This window comes from Pempheris klunzingeri, chromosome 14 (genome assembly GCF_042242105.1).
Source record: "Pempheris klunzingeri isolate RE-2024b chromosome 14, fPemKlu1.hap1, whole genome shotgun sequence".
Lineage (NCBI taxonomy): Eukaryota > Metazoa > Chordata > Actinopteri > Acropomatiformes > Pempheridae > Pempheris > Pempheris klunzingeri.
Window position 1 is genome coordinate 9,668,595 of NC_092025.1, and position 27,263 is coordinate 9,695,857.

Consider the following 27,263-nt stretch of genomic DNA (forward strand, 5'->3'; position numbering starts at 1 on the left):
TAAAAAATGGATGAACCAACTTAGCTGACATGAAAAAGTGCATAAATGCTCAAGTTCATTATTCTAGGTAGTTAATTATTGAACCTGAGGCCCACAATAAAAGTTCCAGAGTAGTTTACTACGCAACAAACAAAACCTTCATGCTGAACCAAGTAAGGAGTCATCATTAATTTACTGCATGAAACATTACTACAGCAAAATGTGTATGATGAGGTATAATACTAAGGTTCCTTCACCCATGTTAGTCTGTGTCTGTAAGCCATTCAATTAATATGATATATACCATTTAATTAATATAAATTTAATTCTGAATGAATGGATTTAATTGATATAAATTTAATTCTGAAATCTTAAAGATAACACTACGACCTTGAAGAGCCTCAATATGTAAATAAAAATATATCATCACAGTGTGGGTGTGAAACTTGACACATCCCTGTTTTGTTTTTTTTGTTTTTTAATCAATGTTAATATTATAATAAAATTAATAAACATGAACAGAGATTTACTTTGTTAATGATTTTCAAATTGAAGCAAGATAAATATTTAGAACATTATTAGTTATTTGTGAAAACAGAGAGTGCACAGTTGGCCCACACGAGGCCTAATTAATGAATGACCAAAGAATGTGCACTGCTAATGAGTACTGATGTAGCATAGCACTCCTATAACATCCATCGACTCAGAACTTCAGCAGAACCAGACATATAGTCTTTATTCCACACCATATTCTTTATGGTCTAAACCTGGTAGCTAAATTACCCACAATGCAACCCCATGCGTGTCTTATGCCACGCTAGTAAGGCTAATGTTGCTGCCCAGCTGCTGGCGTCGAGAGAGGAGGAGCGGGCTACAGCCGTCTGTTAAACTCATTTATTATTTTGTTTTCTTTTTCAAACATTTAGGCTTCAGACCCAGCCGTTGTTGACTCAAGTGACATCACTCGAGGCAAGTGACCTCACTTGAACCCCTTTTAGCGCCCCAAAAGGTTTCACACAACCTTTCTCATAGTGCGGCCCCAACGCCGATGGAGTTCACCTTTGACTTTCCTTATAACTGCAGTGGTTGTCTGTGGCAGTTAATGAGGATTTAGTCTTTTTAATGATGATGGGGAGAAAGTACTAGGAGTATGGTTTAGCATTGTTTAGGTAATTCACTGCATATTTTTCAATCCCACATTAATTAATGGCACTGCTGTTATATAAAGCCGATACTGTGTGTCAGCTGTAACTGCACTGCAGTGGCTCCTGTGGGTGTTTGGCCGGCGTGATGCTGGAGTTTCCTTCTGACCGGTATCTGCTGCAAAATATGAATCACAAAGGTTAAAAAGCATCACAGCTGGTGTTTAGAAGAGCTGTATATCTGCTTGTTTCATGTTACTGTATATATTATTTTCATGAAATCCACTCAGTATCAAGCTTCACACAGAGCAGCTCCCTGTCTCTGTATTAATTCATGATTATTGATTATCTTGAATGTCAGTGCCAACACTGGGATTCTGCTATACTGGCCCTATCCCCCTGCTTGATTAATATCATCAGCAGCACCACATGGGAAAATGTCAGTAAATGATTGGTTAGTGCCCAAAGGCATGTATTTTCTTGTTTTTGTCAAATGTTAAACTCCCATGAATTTAACATTTTAACGCAGCCTATTGATTAGATGTGAATTACATGAACTGGTCCTTTTTCTTATGCCACTTTTCATCATTTATTTGTACTATAGAATAATCATTAGTTTTCCCTCTTAATGAGAGAGTTGTTGGTTGTACATTGGCCTGACATTCAATGTGAAGTGTTTGCTGTACAATGAGTATCCATGCAGTCAATCTAAGCTTAGACCCTGAAGCTGTTTACTAACACATGGACTAAAAGCGAGGCTCATGTCAGCATCCTTGTCTCGTTAGTGACCGCTACACTGCGCTTTGTGTGATGGAGGCGTGAGCAGCGACAAAGACGGCAGGAGGAAACAGTGGCCTGTATGACGGGTGATTAGTGCCCCCTGTGCAAGAGGAGACGGAATCATTGTCAGAAAAACCATTGTGTTGAACGGATTTATTGGGGGCATGTGTTGTGCTCACTCTGTTGCTGTATGCACTACAGAGAATAGCTCGACCTTTAGTTTTTTAACATCACATATCTGCCATCAAAGTTGAATTTGTGAAACTGCTTGTGCCCATAGAAGAACAAACTGAAGAAAATCTATTAAAGCAGTCACTGACACTTGACACAGACCAGCCCAGTCCATGGTTGCAATGCATCCAGCTTGGTTAGTTTGTGGGTGGGAAGCCGGTGAGGGATCGTATCTATCTATTTTTGCAGAATTATCTACTCCCACTGGCTTACTAGGGCTGCTCTACCAGGTGTTCATTATGCCAACAGAACTTTTTATGACAAAAATTCATTGACGTCCTTTTATTTCACAACTATGTGACAACGATAACGCAAATGGGAAAACTATTGACAACAAAAATTATGGCAAAATATGTGTTCATGATGCCCTGATGAGCTAAGAACAGTCTGAGCTATACGGGCAGACAACAGCACGCAGCAAAAGCCCTGTCTATCCCTGCTTTACGACAGGCCAACACAATCAGAAAGGCCCATTATGTGAGCAGGTCGGCCGATGCTGAATGCTGGTGGTGAGAGTTGTGCTTTTGTCACCCTGCACACTGTAAGCTCGTCGTTAGTGTGGCGACCTAGCTAATGTCCTTCTGTAGAGAATATGAGGACAAACATCCTCCATTTGGTGTCCATGATGAAAAAACTACATCAGACAAATACACACAAATATAAAAAGCAAAGGAGCGATGCCAGTCAATCACACAACAGTGAAACAAAAACCAAAACCCACTAACTGGACGATAACTGGAGTCCCAATTGAAAATCTGAATTTGGAAAAATAACCTACTCACCACTGTACTGCAGTACATCACACAATGTGACAGTACAAATAACAGACACGAGTTCACTAATTACTAAATAAACTCCTTTAGTGCAACTACATTGAACAAAGGAAGAGCCGTGGGTGCACTTTGGGAGCATCATGTGCAGTACCATTATGGGTCCATGGACGGTTTGAGTTCAGCTGCACTGCCACTGTGCTGTTTTCAAATGATATAAATGTACACCAATTCATACGATCGCTATTATTACTACCACTACTTTCCACAGACTGTATAGAAGAAGTGAACGTAGTTTCTGGGTCCGAAAAGTGAAGCCTATGTGGAAGTGCCTTAAACCTGCATTCTTTCTAGTGACCATTAGGGGGAGACTCTTTGCTGGTTCCAAAGAGAAGTCTGAATGAATGGAAGCCTATGTGAAAAGGACCCTACTTCTCACTAGATTTATTACCTCAGTAAACACTTTCAAATGAGTTTATGGTCTCAGTCACTAGTTTACAATCTTCTTCAACACAGCATGATCTTCATTTAGTAAATTATGGTCCCATTTAGAGGAAAATAGATGATAAAGCAGGGTATGCTTTAGGACTTTAGACTTAGTTAATCTAGTTCATCTCTGGTTTAAAAAAAAAAACCCAAGATGGTGACGCCTGTAAAACAAAACTCAAAACTTCAAAATTTGCAGTTCACAAAGGTCACTGTGGCCTACATTCAGTCTATGCTGCTTTCCTGCAAGTGTTTGGAAGGATTGTAAAAAAAAAAAAAAATCATCATCTAAAAATATCAATGTAATGAATAAATTGAATTTCCTGTTTTCCTGTTCCTGTTTTTTTCCCATTAGTGTGGCTCTTAATTTCTGCCTGTTCATGCTTGAACTGCCACTCATCCAAGCTTTTCATGGACTCAGCACTTATCAAAATCCGGCATAATCTGGATATCATTAATTCCCATTAAGACGGCTCTCCTGCTCAGACTCCCTCTGGCTCCATGTGGCATCAACCACCCCTCATAGCACCGCACTTCGCACGGTGAGGGCTGTGACTCCATGTCTGTGTATGAGGGAGGATGCTCAGAGCGGACCCAACCTTCCCAGACACCAGCATGGACTGACGGTCTGCGCGTTGTCCTCCTCTGCTCTGGATGGTGCTGGGATGTGTTTTGGAAGCTGGAGCCGGGCTGCACGGACCCACCAGCATCGCCGCCGCTGAGCCTGACACGAATGACAAATAAAAGAGCTCTTTCAAGCGAGCACGCAGCACAGGAATGTGCGTAAATCTGCTGGGCTGCGCTCAGGCTCCTCTACACGACATTTTGGACCTTTTTGGACCTACCTCTTTTTGTTTGCAAACACCCAAACCCGGCAGGGAGGACTGAACAGAGCCTTTGCTTTTTATTTGATTGATTTCTACACTTTTATTTGACAACATTTTTTGAGGAGAGGGGGGGTGGGTTTGTTGGGAGTGTTTTTCTTTTGTCAAGCGTGAACAAGACAAACTTCTACCATGGCACTGGTTATGGAGCCTGTGAGCAAGTGGAGCTCCAGTCAAGTGGTTGACTGGATGAAGGGTAAGGCTTCATCCACAGCCCCACGCACACACCAGCAGCACCAAACTGCTCGGTTGCAATGACGATATGTATTTATATTTATATATATCTGCTGCATGTGGTGTTGCATCGACATGCATTTGAACGCAGCTTCTTCACTCGAGATGCCAAAAGAGAACAAAACACCTGCTGAGCCTCGGATCCTCGCCTCATCCGCTGAAGGCTTTTTAACCACAGCCTTAAATCACTTGATCGATTTTTGTCGGGCAGTTTCAGCGCGGAGACGACTCGTCCTTTCTTCTCCAACGTGTTCTCCAGAGCCAAACGTATTGAAATGGCACAAAACGCGTTAAAAGCTCCATTGTGTCCTGCGGTGGTTTATTGTTAACGCGGAGCTGCCTCGCAGGAAGCTGGGATCCAGTAATAACACAGAGATAATTACCCTTCTCTCTGGATCTGAGGGGTCAGAATCTGTACTTAAGGAAAACAGGGTCAAGTGAGAGACTAAATCTCGTATGTGCAATGTTTAAAACACAATCTCTCCTCAGTGCGAGGGCTTGTGCAGCCATCTGTGTGGATCCACAGATGCTTGAAGTCATTTAGAAGTCACAGATGACTTGGTAGAGCATCATCTAAGACTAGCTTAGATAGTTTTAAAACCTCAAAGTGCACTGAAACCCAAGGTGATGCTCGTCCATTAGTATTTAGAAGCACATCAGCGCTGACTGCAAGTTAGAGATTTATTCAGGCGCAAGAGTATTTTTGAGTGTAAAATCACAACATCTCTTCAAATCTGGGAAACACCCAGCAGACAGGCTCAGATACACTTGCACCGATAGGGTCTCTCAAGATCGAGATGAAACTGAACTGTAATTACTGGAGGGGAGGCCTCAGTTGAAGTTGAAGAGATTAATGTGCCGTTGTTAAAATCAATTAATCAGTCATAAGACTCGGTTAGCTGTGATGGATGAGAGGTTTCCTTGGAGGGAAGCTGTCTGCGTAAAACCTTTAAATGGCCTGCACAAGCCAGTCAGGAGATCTCCATCGATTTGCCACTTTTTTGTCTGTTTGTATTGCTAAGTAATTACTACTAGCTGTCTTTTAGCATCAAATATGTACAAAATGAACGTGTAAATGTTCAACTCAGTTGGAGGATGCTGTCTGAGTCCTTGTGTTGTACAATAACTGTTTCAGTGTCCAGTGTGTTGTTTTGCTGAGCCACGTGCTCACGTGTCAGGCCACAGCCCCTCAGAGATGCTCCAGATGAAACATAGACGTACATCTTTACTGCCTCAACACACACACAGACACACACAGACACACACACACACACAGAGCCTTAGTCATAATTCTAAGCCTGAAGGCCTTTTTCTGCTGGCTCAGACATATTATGATTGCTGATATGAAGACCTTCTCTTAGATTTGTGTGGGAAATTGTACCTGAATCTCATTCTGCCGTTTAAACAGGGCGTTTGTGGTGTGACTGTGCAGGCTCGGTGAAGACACAAAATGCAAGTGTATCTTCATGGAGGATTTACTCAGACAAAGGACACACAGGGATGAGAGGATGTGGAGGAAACGGCGAAGACAGAATGACCACAACGGTTCAAGTGAGATCTAAGATGATCTGTAAATAAGCTGGTAGCACGAGTGAGAAACGCAGGAAGCGTAGAAGTGGAGATTGGGTATGAGAGAGGACTCTTCAGTGTCCCACATCTGACAAGTGGAGCAGAGACGATTCTGTGCCCAGAGCCCAGTAATGGTAATTTAAAGTGAGGGACAGAGTGGCACTGAGAGACACTGAGGGAGGGGAAACGGAGAGAGAGAGAGAGAGAGAGGGGGGGGGGGGTTCATTCTTGTCTCGCATCCATTCTCAGCTCCTGAGGACTGGCAGTGTTTTGTCGTTAGCATTCACAGGTTCCATTATTAGCATACTGCTCCGTGATGTCACTGGAGGCCAAATAGGGGCACCCCGTGACCTTCCCACAATCCCACTCTCCACCCCCCGTTTGTGTTTTTGTTTGAGCACGACGCTCTATTCCCAGCTGTGACAAAGCCGCCTTCAAGAAGAGATTCTCGTTACAAAAGAGAAAAGAAATTCAGCTTTGGCTGAAAATTAGTTCTTGACTGTGCAAACCACATGATAGGTGCATTTTCACTATTGTTTTTATGAATTGTATATGTGTGTTCTGAGGCACAGGCGTAGTGCAGGCTTAGTATAATCTCTGTACTCCTCCTGACAGTGTGCTTTAACATAATTCATGTTTTGTGAAGTACACCAGTTGTGTTTTTGTTCTTTCAGTCTCTCTTGCACACACTCTGACAGTGATCAATGAAAAGCTAGATTACCATAAATCCATTATAACCATGCTAACAGCCTTAAATATCTGTTTTACCTCTCATTACCAGTGGATTATCTAGAATGGAGATCAGGACGCATCAGTGCTGCGCTTATAATTTCTGCTCGGCGTGCCTGATAATCTGACCCGTGCATGAAATGAACAGGAAAATTGATGTGGCGGAGATTACTTGTGCAATCAGCGAAGTATACTCCATCAAGAGAAGTCAGAAGAGGACAAGTTTGAAACAACATATGCGATTCAGTTTTAAAGGGGGAAAACTACCAAACTTTTGTGCCACTGTTACAGTAATAGTCTTTTATTTGTCCTGCATCCATCAAAATAGTGCTAAATGATGCTTTATGATATCATATAAAAATCCCATGGGAGCTTTTGAATTATTGCTAATGAAGTCAGCAGATGCAAGCATATAGTCACTTTTTGGAGAGCGTCGTGTCCTCTCTTCACTTATTTCTTTATCTGGTCCTGTGGTCAGGGAGAATCTCTGCCAAAACCCTCCTTCATGGTTTCTATGGCAACATGGGGAATACTTCATTGACATAATGAGTCTCAATTAACTTGGTAAAGAGGCTGATTAGTTAGGCCTTTAAATTTTATGCAAAACCATGAAACTCCCTATGTTTCCTCTCCACCGTTTAGCTGCCAGCTAAACCCGATCTGAATGCTTGATCAGGTTTAGGCACAGCACTGAGTCACATGTACATGACTGGTCCACCGCGATGAAAAGGCGAGATGAGCAAAGAGTTGTCAGTTTGTGTGTGTGTGTGTGTGTGTGTGTGTGTGTGTCCGTCTCTAACAGGGAAGATAGAAACAGACTGAGTGTATAGAAAAAGCTGCACAAAGGCTACTCTCTCTCCTGGTAAAAGGATAGTCAGTTAGCGTGCAGAGCACTTTCTAGACATTTGGCTGTGATATATTATAGATATACTATATATAATATAATATCTGTATATAAAAAAATGAGATGGAGCTGAAATGATTCGGCAATTTAGAGTGACAAAAAATGTATACCCATTAACCATTATAATAATCTATGAATCATTTAATTCTTTGTGTTGTCAGTGTTTGCTGGTTTTCTTCACCTTCTGTAATAGAGATATGAATATCAGACATACCTCAGGCTCTATGGAATTAAGATTTTACATTTTTCACATTTTTCTGACATGTCATACACCAAATGATTAACCGAGAAAGTAATCCACCGATCTATGACTAAGAGAGAAAAAAATCGCCAGCAGCCCTAAATTGAGTTTTAGTTTTTCAGCTTAATACCATGTTTATAGTGAAAATCAAGAAACGCCCCATGTAGAAAAAATCGAAATTTATTTGCAGAGTTAAATTAATTTGCTGTTTACAGCAGTTATTTCTAACAGTGAACAATGTCCATGGTTTCAACATAATTCTATGTGGTTAGGGCAGTGGTATAATTGAGTACAGATGGGGTACGCAATATCTTTAACCACTATAGAAAATGCACTTCAATAAACACCACCTGTGAGCAGATCACAGGTGGTGTTTATTGACTTTTCTCTCAGAGAAGGGTTCATTTAAGTCCACGACAATTGATTCTTGTAATTCTTTTCCTTGTGATGCTGTTGTACTCGATTTAATTCTTTTGTAAGAGCTCTTAATTTTATATCTTCCCCTGCATTTACTGTACTGATGCATGATGCATGAGTACCCAGTTTCAAACCTCAGCTGATACGCTGAAAACTGTTGACGCAAATAGGAGATGCAGAATCAGTCAGTTTGTTTTAGTCTGCTGCAACAACTGCTTCACTGAAATACTTTACACCTGCTGCAGCAGTGAAATATGTAAAACAAGCTGAGCACACACAGCCCCTTTTTAGTTGAAAGCTTTCTCTGGTTTAAAGCTGAAAATGCACCTCAGGACTGTTGACGAGGGGGAATCTGTCACATTTCTTGTCTGACACGGACTGTTTCACACTTAGGACATAACAAAATACAACCTGTGCTCACACTTTCAAGATTTACAGCACATATTCTGGCAGGGAAAGTGATATCAAGCCCTATTAGAACACATTATGCAAATAGAGCCCTCACAAGAAATCAGAAAATCTGATATTGCCAGCAAACAAAAGTTTCACCTTGTCGTGCTGTGCTGAAAGTTTTCGTGTTATCCTGTGTGCTTCCCTCAGGCCTGGACGACTGCCTGCAGCAGTACATCAAGACGTTTGAAAGGGAGAAAGTAGGGGGGGACCAGCTGCTGCGTATCACCCACCAGGAGCTGGAGGATTTAGGAGTGTCCAGAATTGGCCACCAGGAGCTCATACTGGAGGCTGTGGACTTACTCTGTGCTCTGGTGAGTCCAAGCTTCCCACGCTGTCTTCCCACTACACTGCACTGTCACTTCAGACTTCTCGACCACTGCTGTTGGATGAAGTTACTGTAGCACATTTGGTGCCTCCTCATCTAATCAGATACCCCCAAAATGTTGTCATCAAGTTAGAGAATAAAGTTGGTTTTTTTTAGTCCTTAAAAGTTGACTTTTTAAAGTTTCAACTGATAGTGATGATGTCTCAGCTGTGTGTTTGCAAGTTATCACCTGTGAAGTCTGTTAATAATCTCAGGAATAAATGAATTTGGATTGTTTTGTCAAAATAAACATAATTTTCTCACAAGTATCAGCGAGAGCTTGGAACTTCTCAACACGGAAAATTATTTAATTTGCCTCCGTTTTTAAACATCACAGAAAATCTGCCAGAGTTCATAATCTGGTCGATGTATCCTCTGCAGGCAAATCTTATAGCTGTCGTTGGTGCTGACACGGATTACAGCCTCCTCTTGAAGTGATTTCTGCTCTTAGCCTCAGAAACACAAGTTTTGCGTGTGTCAGCAGGGTAGACTGCTGCTCTGCTGATTGGGCTAATGTGCTGCTGAAACAGTGAAATCCTAATATTTATACAGCTTGTAACACTCCACGTGTCGCTGCAGCAGCCTAAGGCCCGTGTTACCTTGTGACACAGGTCAGCAGGATCACAGCCACATCAGAGAAACCAATGACCAACGATGTAACTTCCTGTTGAGGAGAGTCTCTTCCTCTAGTGTGAAACACAGTAGTTTCTGTCTGAATAATAATGACACATTTAGTCAAAGAATATAAGTTCTTTATGTTCTTTACTGATGTATCATGTAATCTGTAGATTATTTTGTCAATAAATCTGTGTTACAGAAACTAGAGCCTGAAGTGACATCTTCATATTGTTTGTTTACAGCGATATAAAATAGAGAAAAGCAGAAAATCCTCAAAATGAATAAGCAGAAAATAGGAAATATTTGGTGTTGCTGTTTGAGATATTACTTACCAGTTATGGCATTTTATTCCTCCCCAGCTTTGTGCAAGTACAGTTTCTATGAATGATAATGTGAAGCTCTCTTTTGCATTTGAGGAGCAAATGGTTGTAGGCGTGTCAAAGGTGAACAGTCGGACTGAGGAAATATGAAAGGAGAAAGTGGTACAGGATGAATGAGAAGTAGGAAAAAAGGCTAGAGGGTGGAGTAGAGATGAAGATGGGTATGTGTTAGTCCAAGAGACACATACAGTACAGAGACTGAATGGAGATTTAGTGGACCGAGGTCACAAATGCAATCTAAATCTAAAGTCCTCTCATCCTGCATCACTGCATGGGGGGCCTTGCTTCAGCCCCAAAGCTCCTTACGTAACTGGGATTTAGTTTTAAGTCTCTGCTGTATTAAATATGATTAGTGGGCCTCCTGCTGGCTCTCCCCTCCCAAGAAACTCTGATGTGACAGACGCCCACAGGCCTGCACGTGCAGTTTGCCGTTCAGGGTAATGACTGTTCTACTATCCCTAGACATCTAAAGTGACAGCTGGAGGGGAGCAGGGCTGGGTGGACGGGTCAGTGGTTTCAGTCCTCACATGTTCTTTATGTGAGCAGCGTCTTCTGTGGCGCGACAAGGTGGGCTCCTCCGTCAGTGGCCTTTTTTATTCACAGAGCAGTGTCACGACAACAACTGGTTTCAGTCTCCACACTGCAGAAATTCTTGGAATGCACCACAGATAAAACAAACACTGACAAACTGGTCAAACAGAGCGAATTTGCTTTCCTCTCTCCTCTAGAATTATGGGCTGGAGACTGAGAATCTGAAGACTCTTTCTCATAAGCTGAATGCATCTGCCAAGAACCTGCAGAACTTCATCACAGGCAGGCGGCGCAGCGGCCATTACGATGGCCGAGCCACCCACAAGCTGCCCAACGACTTCCTTACCTCCGTGGTGGACCTGATTGCTGCAGCCAAAAGCCTTCTGGCGTGGCTGGACAGGTGAGATTTGCAAAAAGGTGCACCTGTAATACTTCCACACATGTCAAAGGGCATGTGTAAACTGCACACGCAATGTTTTTCTTTTATTCTTTGGAATTTGGTGTCACGATAACAGCTCTGATTCAGACTAATATAGTCTCAAATTTTTGCATAGCTTTGATTGAATTATTGGTCCTTGGGCAATTGCCGAAGTTAATCTTAGATACATATTTATGATTGTGTTGTATTCTTCAAACAGGAAGGAGAAAATCTTGTTCATTCGGCATCATGGAATGTGTGTGAGGGATTTTAGTGTGTTTTACCACGCACAGACGGGTTTTGTTTTTTATGTTATGTCCATGACCAATCAGATGACAAGAAAAGATGAGTAAAGGCCTTATATAAGTAGACTTTGACAGGGTGGCCAAAAAGGCACTGAGCAAGTCTATTTATATGTTGCTTTATCCCTTCCTCTCTGTGGGATTGTGCCAATGTGTTTGCGTCTGTGTGTGTGTGTGTGTGTGAGCGTGCGTGCGTGTGTGTTTGATGAATTTAGAAGTTCAAAGCAGACAGCATTCAGCGGAAATAACAAAGTGAATTTCTGTTTTTTTTTTCTCATATAATCATCAATCTACAGCATCTATTCTAATTGAAATCTGAATCTCTGATGTTCCATTATCATATTTGAATGCATCATTGTTGACAAAATGCACTCTGGAGTTATATTTATTATGTTCTGGAGTACAGAGAAGAAATGTGGAAATTAAAATGAAACTGTGATTGTCATTGTACTGAATGCACAGGTGAGGTCACAATAAAAACAGTTTAATTAATCCTTACACAATGTCAGTGCATATTGGCTTTTAATCTATATGATGAATGATGCTGTATATATATATATGTGTGTGTGTGTGTGTGTGTGTGTGTGTGTATATATACATACATACATACATACATACATATATATATATCTATATTATCTACTGAATAATTTTTATTCACGTCTTTAAGTGAATGATAAGCATTAATGTTATTCTCTGAAATCTGACTTCAGATCCGCTAAAAACTTTAAAAACATGAATAGAAATGAATGAATCCTAACGTGTGTGTACGTGTTCGCGCGCTGATGTGCACGACTGTGTGTTTGGAAATGTTCCCACACATTTACCAATGATTTAGTCTCAAAAGAAGAATGATCTAATGGTTCATTCCAGGTGCTCCTTCTTTTTCAGGTCGCCATTTGCTGCAGTGGCAGACTACTCCGTGACTAGAAACAACGTGATCCAGCTGTGTCTGGAGCTCACTACAATTGTACAACAGGTAGATAAACTGTATTGCATAATATTATTATATACAGCTCAAGGCCAAGAAACTACTACTACTTTATCGCACTTCAGTTTTAGATCAAACTACTTCCTCGAGGCAAGAGCAACCTGATTCCCCACACGAGAGTTTTATGGTGATGCCAAAATGCATTCTAATTTGTCTTGGATGTAAAGTACACTTGTGTCCATTTTTTTATACATTATTATGTGCATATGTTTTTTGTCATGTAAAGAAACGCCTAATTCAGCTACAGCTGAAACACGCGTGAAGACGTTTTTACAAAACTAAAGACGCTGCAGATCAGATTAAATGTGAGAAACTTATCACAGATAAGATTTTAATATCAGCGTGTTCGTGTTTGTCCTGTGAATGCTGACAGTCACAGTCAGCCCTCTACGACCCTGGGAGATCAGTTAATAATGACAGAGAATAGGTTTTAGGAAGGTGTCTGTGGACGGTGATGTTTACACAGAGTTAAGAGGAAAATGTAAGTGGGAAAAATTAAAGGTGGGTGTGAAAGAGGCGATAGGGAGAGAGTTGAAGGCCGAGAGAGGTAGACTGGCAGAAAGAGAGAGAGAGATAAAGAGAGAGAGAGTCATGCCTCCGCATTGGTGATTCATTTGTTTTGTGTTTGTGCATGCCTGTGTGGGAGTGTTGGGGGTTATAGGTGCCAAGCTGCTCGGTTTTTGCTTATATCCACCTACAGCAGAAATGCCAATAATAACTCCATTTTGACACATTCTCTGGAGGTAACACTGCTCTCTGAATGTTCCCCAGGACTGCTCTGTGTACGAAACAGAGAACAAAATCCTGCATGTGGTGAGTTGCTGGCTTCATTGCACTGGATCAAATGGAAATCAAGCTATAGTGCACAAACATAAAGATTGTATTCACCCCTAATGTGTCCTCCCCAGTGTAAAACTCTGTCTGGAGTGTGCGACCACATTATCTCCCTGTCCTCGGATCCCATGGTGTCCCAGGCGGCACATTTGGAGGTTGTGCAGCTAGCCAACATAAAATCCACTGAAGGACTGGTAAGACTATAGCTCAGTCACACTTAAAGAACCACACTCATTTTTTCAGTGTTTCTCATTGGTCATGCTACCCAGTATGTCTTCAGACGATGCTTAGAGTAAATTACAGGCTGCTTCATTACATAGTAATTGCAAAAAATAACTAACCAGTTACCCCGTATTGATGTAATAGGAAATGGTTATATGGTTACCAAGTAATATACATTTTTAGCCGTAATTACAATGCAAGGTCGACACCACAGCTTCCACGATAAAGCTGAATACTTTCACCATAACTACTCACAAACACCCAAAAATATCTTCCCACAAACATAAAGTGAAGTGTGTAGCATTTATTTTTAATATACTGGTAGTTTCCACATAAAAAAAAAACTCTAATTACATTCCCTGTGCTCTGTAAAGTGCACTGTTTGTATGGAATGAAAAAGAAAATACTGAGCAATATCTCTGCATTTACCATGGCTTGTAGGTGCCCTATTTCTTTGAAAAATACCTTACTGGTACGACTTTCCACATAACAAATTAAACCATAAGTGCTACATAATTTTCAAAGTTTACTCAAAGTTGGATACCTAGTTCTGAACTGATAATAATGACAAGAAAACTGACATTTTGTGATATGACAGCTCTGTGAAGCTGATCATCCAGCCACTGTGGGCCAAAATCCAAAAAATGTCGGAGCTGGCTTTTCTTTGCTTTACAGCGTCACACTGCACAGACCCCCCACACATGTGGCACCTGCACATAAGCAGACTGTCATCCTACTTTTTATTACACTCGGTTTGATATACTTAAAATATCAAGATGTTAAATTGTTTTCCAGGTTTGATGAAATGAACACAGGAAAAAGCTGCCAAAAAAGTAAAGTACAAAGCTACTAATAATGCTGTATGACGGCGAAACCTACTAATTACGGAGATAGTAACAGCATGACTTTGACGGCATATTGAATTCTGTTTGATTCAGATATGGCATGTGCAAATTATCTTGCAGCATGTGTCTCACTCAGATTCAGATTGCTCAGTCACTAATACTAACTGCCTGATTTGTTTCTTCCAGTTATATCACAGTTTTTAACTCTTTCTTCAGTCGTTCAAACACCTCACGCATACGCAGGTGTTTTGGGACCGAGCACACAGGCTTTACTATTTGCTTAAAGGCCCGGTTGACCAAAATTATTTAACCACTTACCACTGGAGGTATTGAGCCATGCAAATAGTTTTGGTTTTATTGCTGAGGTTAAGAGGTATTCAAAATATCCAGATATGTAAGACTTCAGCCTTAACCCCAATACAATGTAGTTGAAGGGAATTTCATTTTATGTGGCTCGCAGCAGTGAACAATTTAATTAAAAAAAATGGGAAACATCTCCCCAGTTCCTGGAGCTAATTCAATAAGACCTTGCTGTTGAGGGTTTTCGTTGTGTCTGGAAAAAAAAGTGGCTGTTGAATGTTTAAATTTAAGCACGAGATGTATTATCATGCCACATTTCAAAATAATACGAGTATTGAGGTAAAACATAATCACTTTGTACTGCTGTGCTGTCCAGAGTCTAATGGAGCTCACTGCAGCTATACCAAAACTAGGTTTTGCTGAGCTTGTGGGCATGTGAGTCAGTTGATGAAAAGCAACACAAAAAGAACATTTTGAATTAGGCAAAATACAAAACGCTTACATTTTCTGATTGCAATGGCACGTATATTATACTGACATTATAGCACTTGCTTCTGAGACTGTCGATGCCGTGTTTAGTAGCAGAGAAGACACTTATTTTCCCTGCCACTGTATAACCATCAGCACTTTGTTGAACTCCATCTTCGCACTGACCTACACTCAGGCACAAGCACCCTGCTTGGGGCCACAATAAAAGCCCCACCCCCACACAAATGCTAGCAGGGGGCATGGAAGTTCTCTCATCCGTTCAGTAAAACCTGAACACAACAGTGGGCCAAGTGGCCTAAAAATAAACCTCTTACACTCATCTTGAAGACTGGCATGCTGCTTCTGAGTATCTCTATGAGTGTGTGTGTGTGTGTGTGTGTGTATGAGAGGGAGGGTGTACAAGTGTACTCATGCACATCTGTGTGTGTGAATGTGTGTGTGTGTGTGTGTTTGTATGTTTGTGTCTGTGCACTTGGGACCTCTTTTAGTGGAAAAATTTTGACTTTTAGCTTCCCTGCAAAAAACAGACTGTTTGCAGATAAATAATCCTCCATGTTTGATTCAGTCTGCTTGAAGGAACACTGAGTGAGACTTACAACATGACATTTTGTGCTGCGTATGTTTGAAAATACCCCCATGTGACATTTAAGAACCTTCCAGTAGTAACTTTACCATTTGTCTGCTTAGACAAATCTGGGCTCAATATGAAACTCACTCTATGAAACACTTTGTGAAAAATAATTGCGATAAATCCAAATTTCTACCCATTTTACTCTACAAGCAGATTAAAGCAAATGCTAAGATTTGCAAATATGCAGTGTTTCTGTTCTGCGAATGGCTGTGTGGCTGTGCTGAGATGCATTGTGTTAAATGAGCCTTATGCTAGATTTTGCTCTCAAATGTAGTAATTTATATTCTTGCTGTCTTTCCACAGGGCATGTATATCAAATCTACATATGATGGTTTGCATGTAATCACTGGGACAACAGAAGGAGTAAGTACATGATTCTTTGTGTTCGCCTACGTAGGTCTTTGCCTCACTGCTCATTTACTTGTAGTGTAACATGCAGAGTGAGGTGGTTGCATCACAGTCTGTCATGACAATGAAATGGAGAAGCAGTTAATGACTCTTCCTCTGTGTCTGTCCGTCAGTCCCTGGCTGACCGCTGTAAGAAAATCCATGCTGGAGATGAAGTCATTCAGGTCAATCATCAGACTGTGGTAAGGCCACATTTTTTGCTCTCTGCTTTATTTCATGTGTTTTTCACATTTGCGGTCTGAATTAGCTTTTTTTTTTTTCCTCATGCATTTCTCTTTTGCATTTCTACATTTGCAGATTGTTCATGCAAAAGTTTGCTTAATTCATACATGCCTGTTTTGCGTACAAAGAATGCAGGAAATGCTTACGGGCCTTTCAAATAAAAAATAACCACCGTACATTATGCTCACACCCCGTCAAATCCTTATTCACTAACTTCACATGTTGCTCTGTTGTACCTACCTGTGTGTATTCACATGAAAGATTTACACTGTACGGTGCAGGCCATAATCTAAAGTGTTGTGGGAATGTGTATGCTTTATCCACATTCATATCTGTGTTGCAGTACATCCACAGTGTGCCAGTGCAGCACTACTGAACCTGTTATTGTATAAGTGGCTGGCTGTAGTGCCTCTTGTAGGTAGATTTTGAGGATGTGGATATGTTACTCTGTCTGGATGGATATGTTACTTGTGACAGGGTCAGTCGGCTCATCAGTTGAAATCGTTGAACTCGTGCTCACGGGAGCACTTCAGTCGATCAGGAGGTACCTGCTGAGGGCCCTTAACAAACTGTGGATAAAAACCATGACTTTCAATGTGATTTCTGTTAGTAGAGTTTAAACTCCCACGATGCAGCCTCCCAGGGCTTTTTACTAATTAATGAAACCTCTCCTTGGGACACTGTGGCCATGTGTGGTCTGTGCTTGATTGACATTTCCCTCACATTCCAGTTAGTTGTGTTGGGGGCATTTTTATGGCTTCAGGAAAGACACACAGTAGAGAGGTAACAGGGAATAAAGCAGAGAGGGATGGAAAACAACATGAAACAAAAGTCCTTGGCTGGACTCAAACGAGGGATGTTTCCATTAGTGGTTTGTGCCATAAACCCCTGAGCCACTAGAGCACCCCAAGTTTATACTTCTTTTTCGATAAAGGGGTTTGGTGACACATTATCTTCAACTGTGCTTAACTTCAGCCTCAGCAAATAATTGGCCCTTCACTGCTTTTTTTTTAAGAGAAAAAATCTGCACACACTTCCTCATGCTGTAGTGGGCATTGTATAGTGTAAATTCAGTGCAAATGAGAGCAAAGACTTGCACAATTTAAATATATCACCCTTTTGTCTAAAATAATTGGTACTTGTGTGTGTGCAACAGCACGACATATGATAATTACACAGCTCAAGTTAGGTTCATTTCAGTCAGTCATCTCACCCACTGAATGCAGCCATTTTTATAAAGAATAAGTACAAATTCAGAGTTGATTTTGGCGTCAAGACTCTTTCATCTCGCTGTGACGCATAGTTTAAAGGCTGCCAAAAGTAGGGAGATGTCAGTGCATGCTTCTCATAAGGAGCCAAAAGAAATACACAAAATCCCAACAGACCCTTTGTTGTGTACATATTTTAACCTGTCTAAGCAGGAAAAGCACTGGTGTCATTAATAACAATAATGATGACTCGGTAGGCCATGCATGCACAATACTGGGGTTGTTAATATCACCTGTGCATTACATGAGATGTTTTGTTTTGTTTCACTTTTTATTTTACAGCAGCTTTTTAAATTTGCAGCTCGATTGACAGCACAAAACAGTAAAGTATATTCATTTCTTGAACATTAGCTGGAAAAACAGTATAAAGTGGAGATTATTATGTTGTATTTACACTGTATTATCAGTATGTGGCATGGAACTGGCACACAGTTCCAAAGTTCCCAGGTTGATACTGGCGATGTGGTGCTGATGGAAAGATGTCCTGCTGAGGCTGTTGCTGAAATAATGAGCAGCAGCTGAGTGAGTTTGACAGCTTAAGTGGGTGATGGCAATATGTAAACTCAGTTGACACGCTGATCCAAAACTGCACTGTCACTCATAATGACAGCCATAACCAGCTTAAATATTGTTAATACATTTAATTTATTCTGGCCCATGGTTAAGAACAAATTTGTGATGGTTGGTTGTTCATTAACATCCCATGAGGGGTGGCATTAGCCAAGATGAAACTTTTGGAGAAACAAGGTGATACTGTATTGGACTAGATGTGTCTGTGGTGGCCCAGGATTTGTTGCGCCATCTCGCCTCACGAGAACATAACAAACTGGAGGAGAAAAGCAATGAAAAGGTTGTTATAGAAAAAGCAAGGGAAAAAATCTGCAGGCCTGAGAGACACAAGAATAACGTCAAAGGTTTAAAAATAATAATTCATTAAGCAGAGGAGTTCAGTTCAGGGATCTGCAGTATAATTAAGGCAGCTGGGAGAAGTCCAGCAGTAAGGCACAGACCAAAGTTCACTGGATGTGAAGATCCTCGTCCATGAAAAGAAGACATAGGAATGGCTGCTGAGGCAAAGGAGTTACATCAACCAAAAGAAAATGAATGAAGGAAAAAAATCCTCAGAGGCGGGCGCTGCCTTGTGATTAACTTTGAAAATGTAGAACAAGCTAAGAATAAGCTAAAGAAAAAATGTTTGGTGCTATTGAACACAAGATTAAAAGGCTATAAAAAAATAAAGACAGGCATGTCAGAAAATAAATGACTCCAGACAGCAGTGATAGATTGCGTTTCTGGTGCAGGCATAGTCAATAAATAGGGAAGGCTTGAAACTCGTGAAAAAGTTCCATGCAGGACAGTAAACTTTAACACTGGAGAGCGTTACCGCAGTCCTGTGGAAGTAAGAAATAACCGGTGGTATGATGTTTTCTGAGAAACACCTTAAAGCAGACCATTTGCAGAGCTGTAGATCATTGGAAAAAAAGCTAAAACTAAAGGTTTTACTGCTTTAAATAAAAAAAAATGTTTTAGCCAGACACAGCAAAACAATATTTTCATTGTGGAATAAAGCACGTTTTAGATTATATAATGTGTCTGTTTCAGCCTGTGTCCCTTTAATGCACTTTCTGTGTGTGAAGTATTTCTGTATAGTGACTGTCAAGGTGAAAAATTACTTGGAAAGGAACAAAGTGATTGCTAGGTCAGTGCCTGAAAAATGTCTGGTTTTTAAGCTCCTTGGAATACACAAGATGCACTGAAATTCAGTGCAGCCAGCCAAGCAAGAGAGGATATTTTCTCCCCAAACTGGACCTGGCATATTTGGTTCAGCTGCAGACGGTGTTTCTCTGGGCGGAATGTTTTTTGTGCCAAATGTCATCAAAACTGGGTTAAAGACTATTTACAAGGCATGCAGCTGTTCACAACACACAACATCGGGGCTTACCACATCATGACAGCGCCTGCAGATTGATATCACGGGAGGTGCACAGGATGGCCTTTGGTGTCCAACTTTGCATTTAACATCCTCATCCACATGTATGTGCCTCAAAGTCTGCAGGCTGCGCTGCCGTTTCCAACCATCATGTATAATTAAACTAACGACCACGACAGCACCTTGAATGAAATGCCTGCTTGGTAAAACTGAACTCCTGCCTAAAGTGGATTAGACTTTAAGAAGTCATCCAAATCATGTGTGAAAGGAAACACATGAACTGAATGTATGTTGATTCCCTGTATTAGTCTCAATATGTTCATATTGAATCAGTGTATGTCTGTAGTCTGAGTCACGGGATGCCTGTGTGTTGAGGAAACCCTTATCACGCTATTGTTGTTTGCAAGGTGGGCTGGCAGCTGAAGAACTTGGTGAACTTGTTGCGTGGGGACCCTGCAGGTGTCACCCTGACACTGAAGAAACGCCCACAGAGCACGCTCACCTCAACCCCCGCTCTGCTCAAGAACATGAGATGGAAGCCGTTGGCTCTGCAAGTATGATGACTGCTTTCATCCTCTAGAGATGCATTTGTGCGCATCAGTTTGTGTGTTTATGTATTTTTATGTGTATATATCTGTACCTCTGTGCTTGTGTTAAAAATACGACTGCACAGACTCCGGACGTGAGACACTAAAATCCTGGATCAGCCCATAAAGAGCCAAGCTGTAGTACGAAGAGTGAAGATGGGGTTAAATTAAAGTAGCACTTTTACAATAAAATGCAAATCTAATACAAGATCCCTGAAACAAACAACTTTGTAAAACTTATAATGTTGAATCATTTTCAGAGAGATGATATTTGGCTATGCGTTACTTTGGGGGTTTGCAGTGTAGTGCACAGGCATTGCTTTTATTGCATCCACCTCCTTTTTGTACCACAACTTGCCACCAATTTAGTTGAAGCTTCCAGCACCACTCATTCACAAGTTGACATATCCGTTCTTAGTGGCATCTGTTGTCCTACTTCGGCCAAACCAATTACATTATTAGGATCGTGTGCCTGCGCCAGAATGGGTGGAAATGAGAGGGATGCGTTTTAATGTAGCCCAGCCTTTCTTTGAGTCCCAGGCCAGAGAAAATGTTTTCTCCCCCCTGAGGCCCTGAATCGCAGTCCTACTCCTGCTCAGCCCCCCCCCTCACCCCCTTCGCATCACATCCTCGTCCTTCTTCCTCTCTACCTAAATCGAATTTGCTCTCCTGCCGGCATTTTTTAGGACAGAAAAGGATAAAAAAAAAAAAAGGATAGAAAAACTGTAATGTTTTCTGCTCTGACTAAAATTAAGAAAATCAAGGTAGTCTGCTAAGTTAGTGAAAAGAACATTGTGCTGTAGAAGCCCTGCAGTAGCTCTGACACACATAATGGTCTTATGATGGAGCACATCTCCCGATAATACCTCTCTGATATTAGTCAGCTGTGAGTTATGCAACATATTAGCATAGTTTGAGCGGTGACAAATTAGTATTCTATTGTTCATTCTCATTTGATAAGCTCTCAAGCATTTTCTGAAGACCATTTTATCACTGCAAAACAGAACAGAACATTTTCTGATCGGAAAGATCTCTCTGAATATGCAAGTTAGAAGTTGATGATTTTGCAGCCCACCATTTTGATCATAAATGTGACAAGGAGGTCGTCAAAAAAGACATTACATACATATTTGGTTTTAAACTTTCCTTTTTAAAAAAACAGGAGCAGACTATCTCCATGTACTGTTCTAAACAGACTATATAGGCTATGACCAGATTTTCCTTGACCTGAATGAGAGGGATGACTCGACTGCACACTGACCCGTCTTCCTGTGTGCACCAGTTAGAACTGGATCGTCCAAAATGTACAGTACACTGCTCATTTCACGGTTGAGATGCTGAGCAGCACAGTCTGAACCGAACAAATGGTCCCTGACTGACTAACTGACTGAACTGCTGTGAACTCCAAATTTTCAATGTGTCAATCCCTGTAACTGTTCCTCTCTCTCTCTCTTTCTCCCTGTCTGCCTGTCTCTCTCTCTTTCGCACATTCTCACACGTGCTCACACATGCACACACACTCGCTCACACACAGCCGATCTTCCCTCAGAGCCCCAGCAGCAGCGTCGCCACGCCCACCAGCACTTTAAGTACTCCGTCCAGGAGGAGTAGCTGTGCCCTGCAGGACCTCTACATCCCACCTCCTCCAGCAGAACCCTACACCCCTAGGTGAACACACACACTTACACACACGTAGTGCTCACTTAACAAGATATTAAAGGTACCCTGTGGAGTTTTTAACCACTAGAAGCTCTATTGAGGATTGTTTTTACGAGTGGGTCCCGGTTTTGTTTGCATAAAGACAATGCACATAAACGCACAAGGACGCACATGCACAACTTGATACACATCCTGGGCATCGGTTGCATGTTACCTCACTGATTGACAGTTGGTGGCAGTAACACACAAAGAAATGTAGCAATGCTCCCACACAGACTGTGAAGAAGAAGCCAGATACTGTGAAAAATGCACAACTTGAATATACTTTTTAACAAGTTTTATGTAGAGGAAAATGCATTGAACACATTTGTCTGTCTCCATGGATACACAGTGCATCTGGTGAAAAACACTGAATGTAAACATAACTTGCACTTTAGCGATCCCCTGACTTTCTGTGTGGTGCCATCGTCAGGTCAAAATTTCAATTTGTCCAAAACTCATGACATTGCCACTGGCCTCAGCTGCACTGTACATGTCAATTTTTCACTCAGCATAAAGTAAAGGACTAAAGCTACAACTTACCAGGGTATGTCTGGTAATATTCTTCATTTTTGTCAACAAATCCCATAAAAAGACCAAAATCAGCATATGTAGCCAAAGCCTAAGCCAAAAACTGTAGTACATTAGTGAGTCACATTGTTGTATCTGCTAACATGTTCCTTCATTACCTTTAACACACACTGGACACTGTGCACATACACCACATATGACGTCCGGCTGCTGTAAATGCTCACTGGAGCACCAAATGTGTATTAATACGCAGCTGAAAATAGTCCCCAACAAATGTAGTATTTGTTGTGCTAAAAACATATGTTTAGTGCTAAAAACTGCAGTGCCCAGCTGTTTTAGGAACTTATTCAACCCTTTTAAGAATGTAATGTATACATTTCTGATCTTCAGACCAACACTTTACATGGGCTTGTTGACAACAACAAATATATTTAATATTGTCAGCATGGCTATGTTTCACAGTTTACATGTGGAGGATGTTTAATTTTTCATCCTACAATCCAATCTGATGGTGGCATTTCTTCTTCTTTTCTCTCATCGTAGTCCAGATATTCACTGACATTAAGATTTCTTTCCATTACTGCAGAGACAAGGGTAATCTGCCGGGTGACGATCCTCAGTCGGATGTGCATGTCGCAGAGAGATCTGAGTCACCAAACTCCTACCTGGACCAGGAGTGCCGGGGGCGATTTCCTCTGGTGGAGGAAGATGCCATACTGTACTGCTACGAGTATGACCAGAGCCAAGAGGTGTCTTCAGTCCGCAGGGGGAGCACTCCCACTTATGGTAAGACCTCGGCCCCGTCTGACAACTCACTGCTATTATCGTGGGTGCCAAGAGCTCAGAGCCCTGCGATTGTGACGTCTGTATGCTCCTTACATGTTTTCAAGACGTCTGCAGCTGTTTGATGTGTGTGTATGAGTGTATGAGTGTGTGTGGGCAGCTGTGTAATATTGATGTTCCCTGTTCCTCCTTGCTTCAGGCAGGCTCAGGCCCATCTCAATGCCGGTGGAATACAACTGGGTGGGAGACAACGAAGACCTGGCCAAGCTGAAGAGAGAGAGCAGGAGAGGTGAGTGGGAGGCAGTGGGAGAGAGAAAGAGAAAGGGGGGCAGAGAAAGGAGGGAGAAAGAGAGGGACAGAGGGAGCTGAGGTGAGTGGGTGGATATCTCATAATATCCTCAACCTCTCAGATCTCCAAGCCAAAAAATAGAAGGATGAGCTCTCCTGTCAAAACTGATAACATGCTGGATATCAGTTTGTGCCTCTATCTCCTCCATATGTTGATAATCTATCACTGCTCCTTTTTTCCCTTCTCTCCCTTTTTCTTGCTCTCAGCTTTGCCATTTCTCTCTGTTTGGATATAAAAAGTACGCTGTTGCTTTGGCAACTGTAGAAATATACCCAGAGATTTTCACATTTTGTTGGTGACTGTTGAGCTAGGTGGTAAATGGAGTGGGAGGAGACTGAATTGCTTTATTTCAGTCTCAAAGAAAAACTTGACTGATGTGTTTGTTTCCTCTGGGGATGGTGGTGATATGTTGTTCCTTTGGGCTTTTCAGACAAAGAGATGGTGCTATATTTATCTACAAGACAGAGACAGTATTTGGAAGTTTTCTGCCTGACAACAGCCTTCCTCTGTAGAGTTTAATTCCTTTCAAATAGTTAGTCTTTTGAAATGTCAGCATTCATTGATCTCAGTGAGAGTTGCCTAGTTAAATCACAGGCAACTGCCTGGCCTTCCAGTTGATTACAGAAAAGTCTGGTCATTGTTGTGACGTACATTAAACTATTATTATGTATGCGGTTAGGATTCATAGTTTAGGTGGAAAAATACTTGACTAAGTTATAACTAGGGTTTGTAATTCTCTGGAAAATGCAAAAAAGCTGCAATTTGAAAAAACAAAACAAAAAAACATCTCTCCTCTTGCAGATCTCCCCTCTGTTCTAAGACCGACCCACCAGTCAAGCACCGTCATATGCAGCACTTCATACGTGCAGGAAAATGACGTTAGCAGCCTCAATCATCCTGATAGTGGCTGTGATTCCAATGCTGTTATGTAGCGGTATTTCTGTGAGAATTACCATCCTGTTTCCTTTGCAAACTTGTTGGCCTGTAAAGCTCTTTGAGATGATAGAGGCTTGAACCACAGTATGACATTAACTAACTACATGAACTTGAATTAGCTGCAGCTGTGAGCCTTTGATACAGTTAGCAGGAGGCTAAACTATCAGCAACATGCAACATAGCCACTCATCGACTGCTTTCCTGGAAAATCTACATATACGCGTTTTATAGCGTTTATTGTCAACCTCTCTTTTTGAGTAGCCTGTCTTCCTTTGTTGGGGTTGCTTTGCAGTCTGAACAGTTGCAATAGCAACTTTCTCTGCAGGAATTTCCGCCACTGAATCAGACTTTCACTGACCTGGAGGGACGTGCACGCACATCTGCATTTGTAAAGCGGCCCTCTCTCTCTGAGAGGACCTGTGATTGGCTAGATTTTCTAAAACCTGAAAACAGCAAAGAGGTTTTTGTCCAATGACGGCAACAATAAACTGCCCAACCCAGCTTTAACTGAAAAGTAAGCTTACTAAAATGGTGCAGCATCTTATAATTCAGATGTATTCTGGTGGATTGTACAGAACAGTTAGTGTGTAAATGACAGAGTTAAAAGTCCTACAGTGTGTGTGGTACTGAGTTTGCCTCTCATGTGTCCCCGCAGAGAATTCCCTGCTTCGTTTTGCGAGTGAAGATAAAACCCCAGGGGAAGACTTCCTGCTGGGCCGCAGCCTGAGCCAAAACAGGAGGAAGACCGAGCGAGGAGGCAGCCCCACCCATTACACGCTTGTCCCCGCCCTCCAGATGGAAGTCTCCCTGTCCACATCCAGCTCTGACTCTGCCTCCCTCTACCATGTCAGTCCCTTTTGTCTGTGAAAATTGTAATTTCTCGGTGCAAGCTAATGCGGGACTATTTAGCAGCGCTGGTATCTTCTAATTCTTATTTCCTTCCAGGTGTTTGAACGATCCTCACTGCTGTCAAGGTCAAAGAAGAAGAGTAAAGGTAAGAGCATGCGTCACATTTCCTCAAACCTCAACATGAGCAGGTGTTTCACAGGGAGTGTTTTATGACCCTCCTTGTCTGTTCTGCTCCCCTGCTGGCACCTGCAGCTGGAAGTCCCATGTCTTCAATCAGTAAGCGACGGATTTCCTGCAGGGACTTGGGCCAGGGGGACTGCGAGGGCTGGCTGTGGAAAAAGAAGGATGCTAAAACCTATTTTTCGCAGAAGTGGAAGAAGTACTGGTTCATCCTAAAAGACACGTGCCTCTACTGGTACATGAATGAGGAGGTGAATATGGTGATTTTCCAAAAGAACATTTCACAGCATTAAGCCATTATTCATCATGTGACACTTTGGTTTAACTCTGCTTTTGCTCGTCACAGGATGAGAAGGCAGAGGGCTTTGTCAGCCTCCCAGAGTTCAAGATTGATCGCGCCACTGAATGCAGAAGGAAGTTGTGAGTGCTGATTTTTTCACCTGGAATTTAATTCACAGAGCTGGCAGCAGAGACTTCATGTTGTATATTATGATACAACCCTACAAATTTATTATCGGTGCAGAAGTAATCTTGTTCAAATTGGGTCTTGGCAGAGAGAAATTGGCATATATATTGAACAATTTAAGGGGTTGACCATGCAAAACGGACAATTTACAGAGGATGTCTGACTCACAAACAATGTGCACTTCAAAGTCAACCGGCAACATTTTAGTATGCTGACAGGAGGACGGCGGATGCACACGTTTATGGCTTTAATATAATGGTTTACAGAATATTCATTTGAATCTGAGATCATGAATGCAAGGCTGAAATAAGTGAAGCTGCAGCAGTGCCAATAGTAGTCGAACGATGAAAACTCCTACCAGTACATGGTGCAATAATGTCGTAAAATTAATCTAGAAAATAAGCAAATTTCATCAGTGATATTTTAATGTTGCGCTCTTTGAATCTGAGTGCACCATCAAAAGGGAGGGCTGATAATTTGTTCAGAGTGGGTGGTGCACAGGTTGTAACATAGATGAAACACTTCATTTTTGTTTGAAGATAAAGTAAACAGGAAAGCATGGCCATTTGTGTGCTGGACTGGATGTTTTTTTTTTTTTTCTTGAAGTTGTTCAGAATGACGGAAACTCATTTGCTAAAATTGACAGACTACACGGATGACATATGGGGCAGATGACATGGGAATACAGTGCATAACTACCTTCTGTGGTTGTACATTAGTGGCTTGAAGGCTGAGTTAAAGGTCCCAGTGGAGTTTTCTTCCAAATAAACAGGGGTTGTATTTTATATTCACTGCTACTCACCAGAACACATTGTGTGTAACCTCGAGCTCTAACAAACATGTTGATTTTTTTCAATCCAGTCTTTAATTCCGTTTTTTGTTGGTGTGAACAAAGTGGGGACCCACTCATAGAAAAACAGCTCCTCAGTGCTCCTAAAGGTCCAAAACTCCACAGGAAACAATTAAAAATTTGAAAAATTAAAACTTAATTCTGATTTAATCTTCAATACTGTTCAAAAAACAAACAGTTTTCTTCATGGAGGATGTTCTGTTTTATAATTGTGGCTTATTGTGACTTCAGTGCAGGATTGTGTTTGCATGCACACACACACACACACACACACACACACTCTTAATGAAACTGACTCAGACTTTCGTACAAAAATAAGCAGAGCAGTTGATCTTATGATAAAACAGTCTCTCTGTTTATTGTGTCAGTCTGAATTACCGTATGTGAGATGTGTGCCTCTTTATCTCGGCAGTCCTTTCATATTCATATGATAATGTGTGCTATATGTCCCGGTCCCTGTGC

At 41.5% G+C, this 27,263-nt stretch overlaps 1 protein-coding gene across 1 annotated transcript in view; it reads left to right on the forward strand.

Annotated features, from left to right (window-relative positions):
- The first annotated feature begins 4,404 nt into the window (after positions 1-4,404).
- LOC139212849 (connector enhancer of kinase suppressor of ras 2-like) overlaps positions 4,405-27,263 on the forward strand; it is a 29,069-nt gene continuing 6,210 nt past the window's right edge. Inside the window, exons 1-16 of the mRNA XM_070843402.1 lie at positions 4,405-4,468; positions 8,967-9,130; positions 10,910-11,112; positions 12,306-12,411; positions 13,195-13,236; positions 13,332-13,451; positions 16,048-16,107; positions 16,266-16,334; positions 19,980-20,126; positions 21,694-21,827; positions 22,975-23,174; positions 23,371-23,460; positions 25,112-25,302; positions 25,402-25,450; positions 25,558-25,736; positions 25,832-25,905. Of these exons, the coding sequence (XP_070699503.1) occupies positions 4,405-4,468; positions 8,967-9,130; positions 10,910-11,112; positions 12,306-12,411; positions 13,195-13,236; positions 13,332-13,451; positions 16,048-16,107; positions 16,266-16,334; positions 19,980-20,126; positions 21,694-21,827; positions 22,975-23,174; positions 23,371-23,460; positions 25,112-25,302; positions 25,402-25,450; positions 25,558-25,736; positions 25,832-25,905 (1,892 nt within the window). The remainder of the gene's footprint in view (positions 4,469-8,966; positions 9,131-10,909; positions 11,113-12,305; positions 12,412-13,194; positions 13,237-13,331; positions 13,452-16,047; positions 16,108-16,265; positions 16,335-19,979; positions 20,127-21,693; positions 21,828-22,974; positions 23,175-23,370; positions 23,461-25,111; positions 25,303-25,401; positions 25,451-25,557; positions 25,737-25,831; positions 25,906-27,263) is intronic.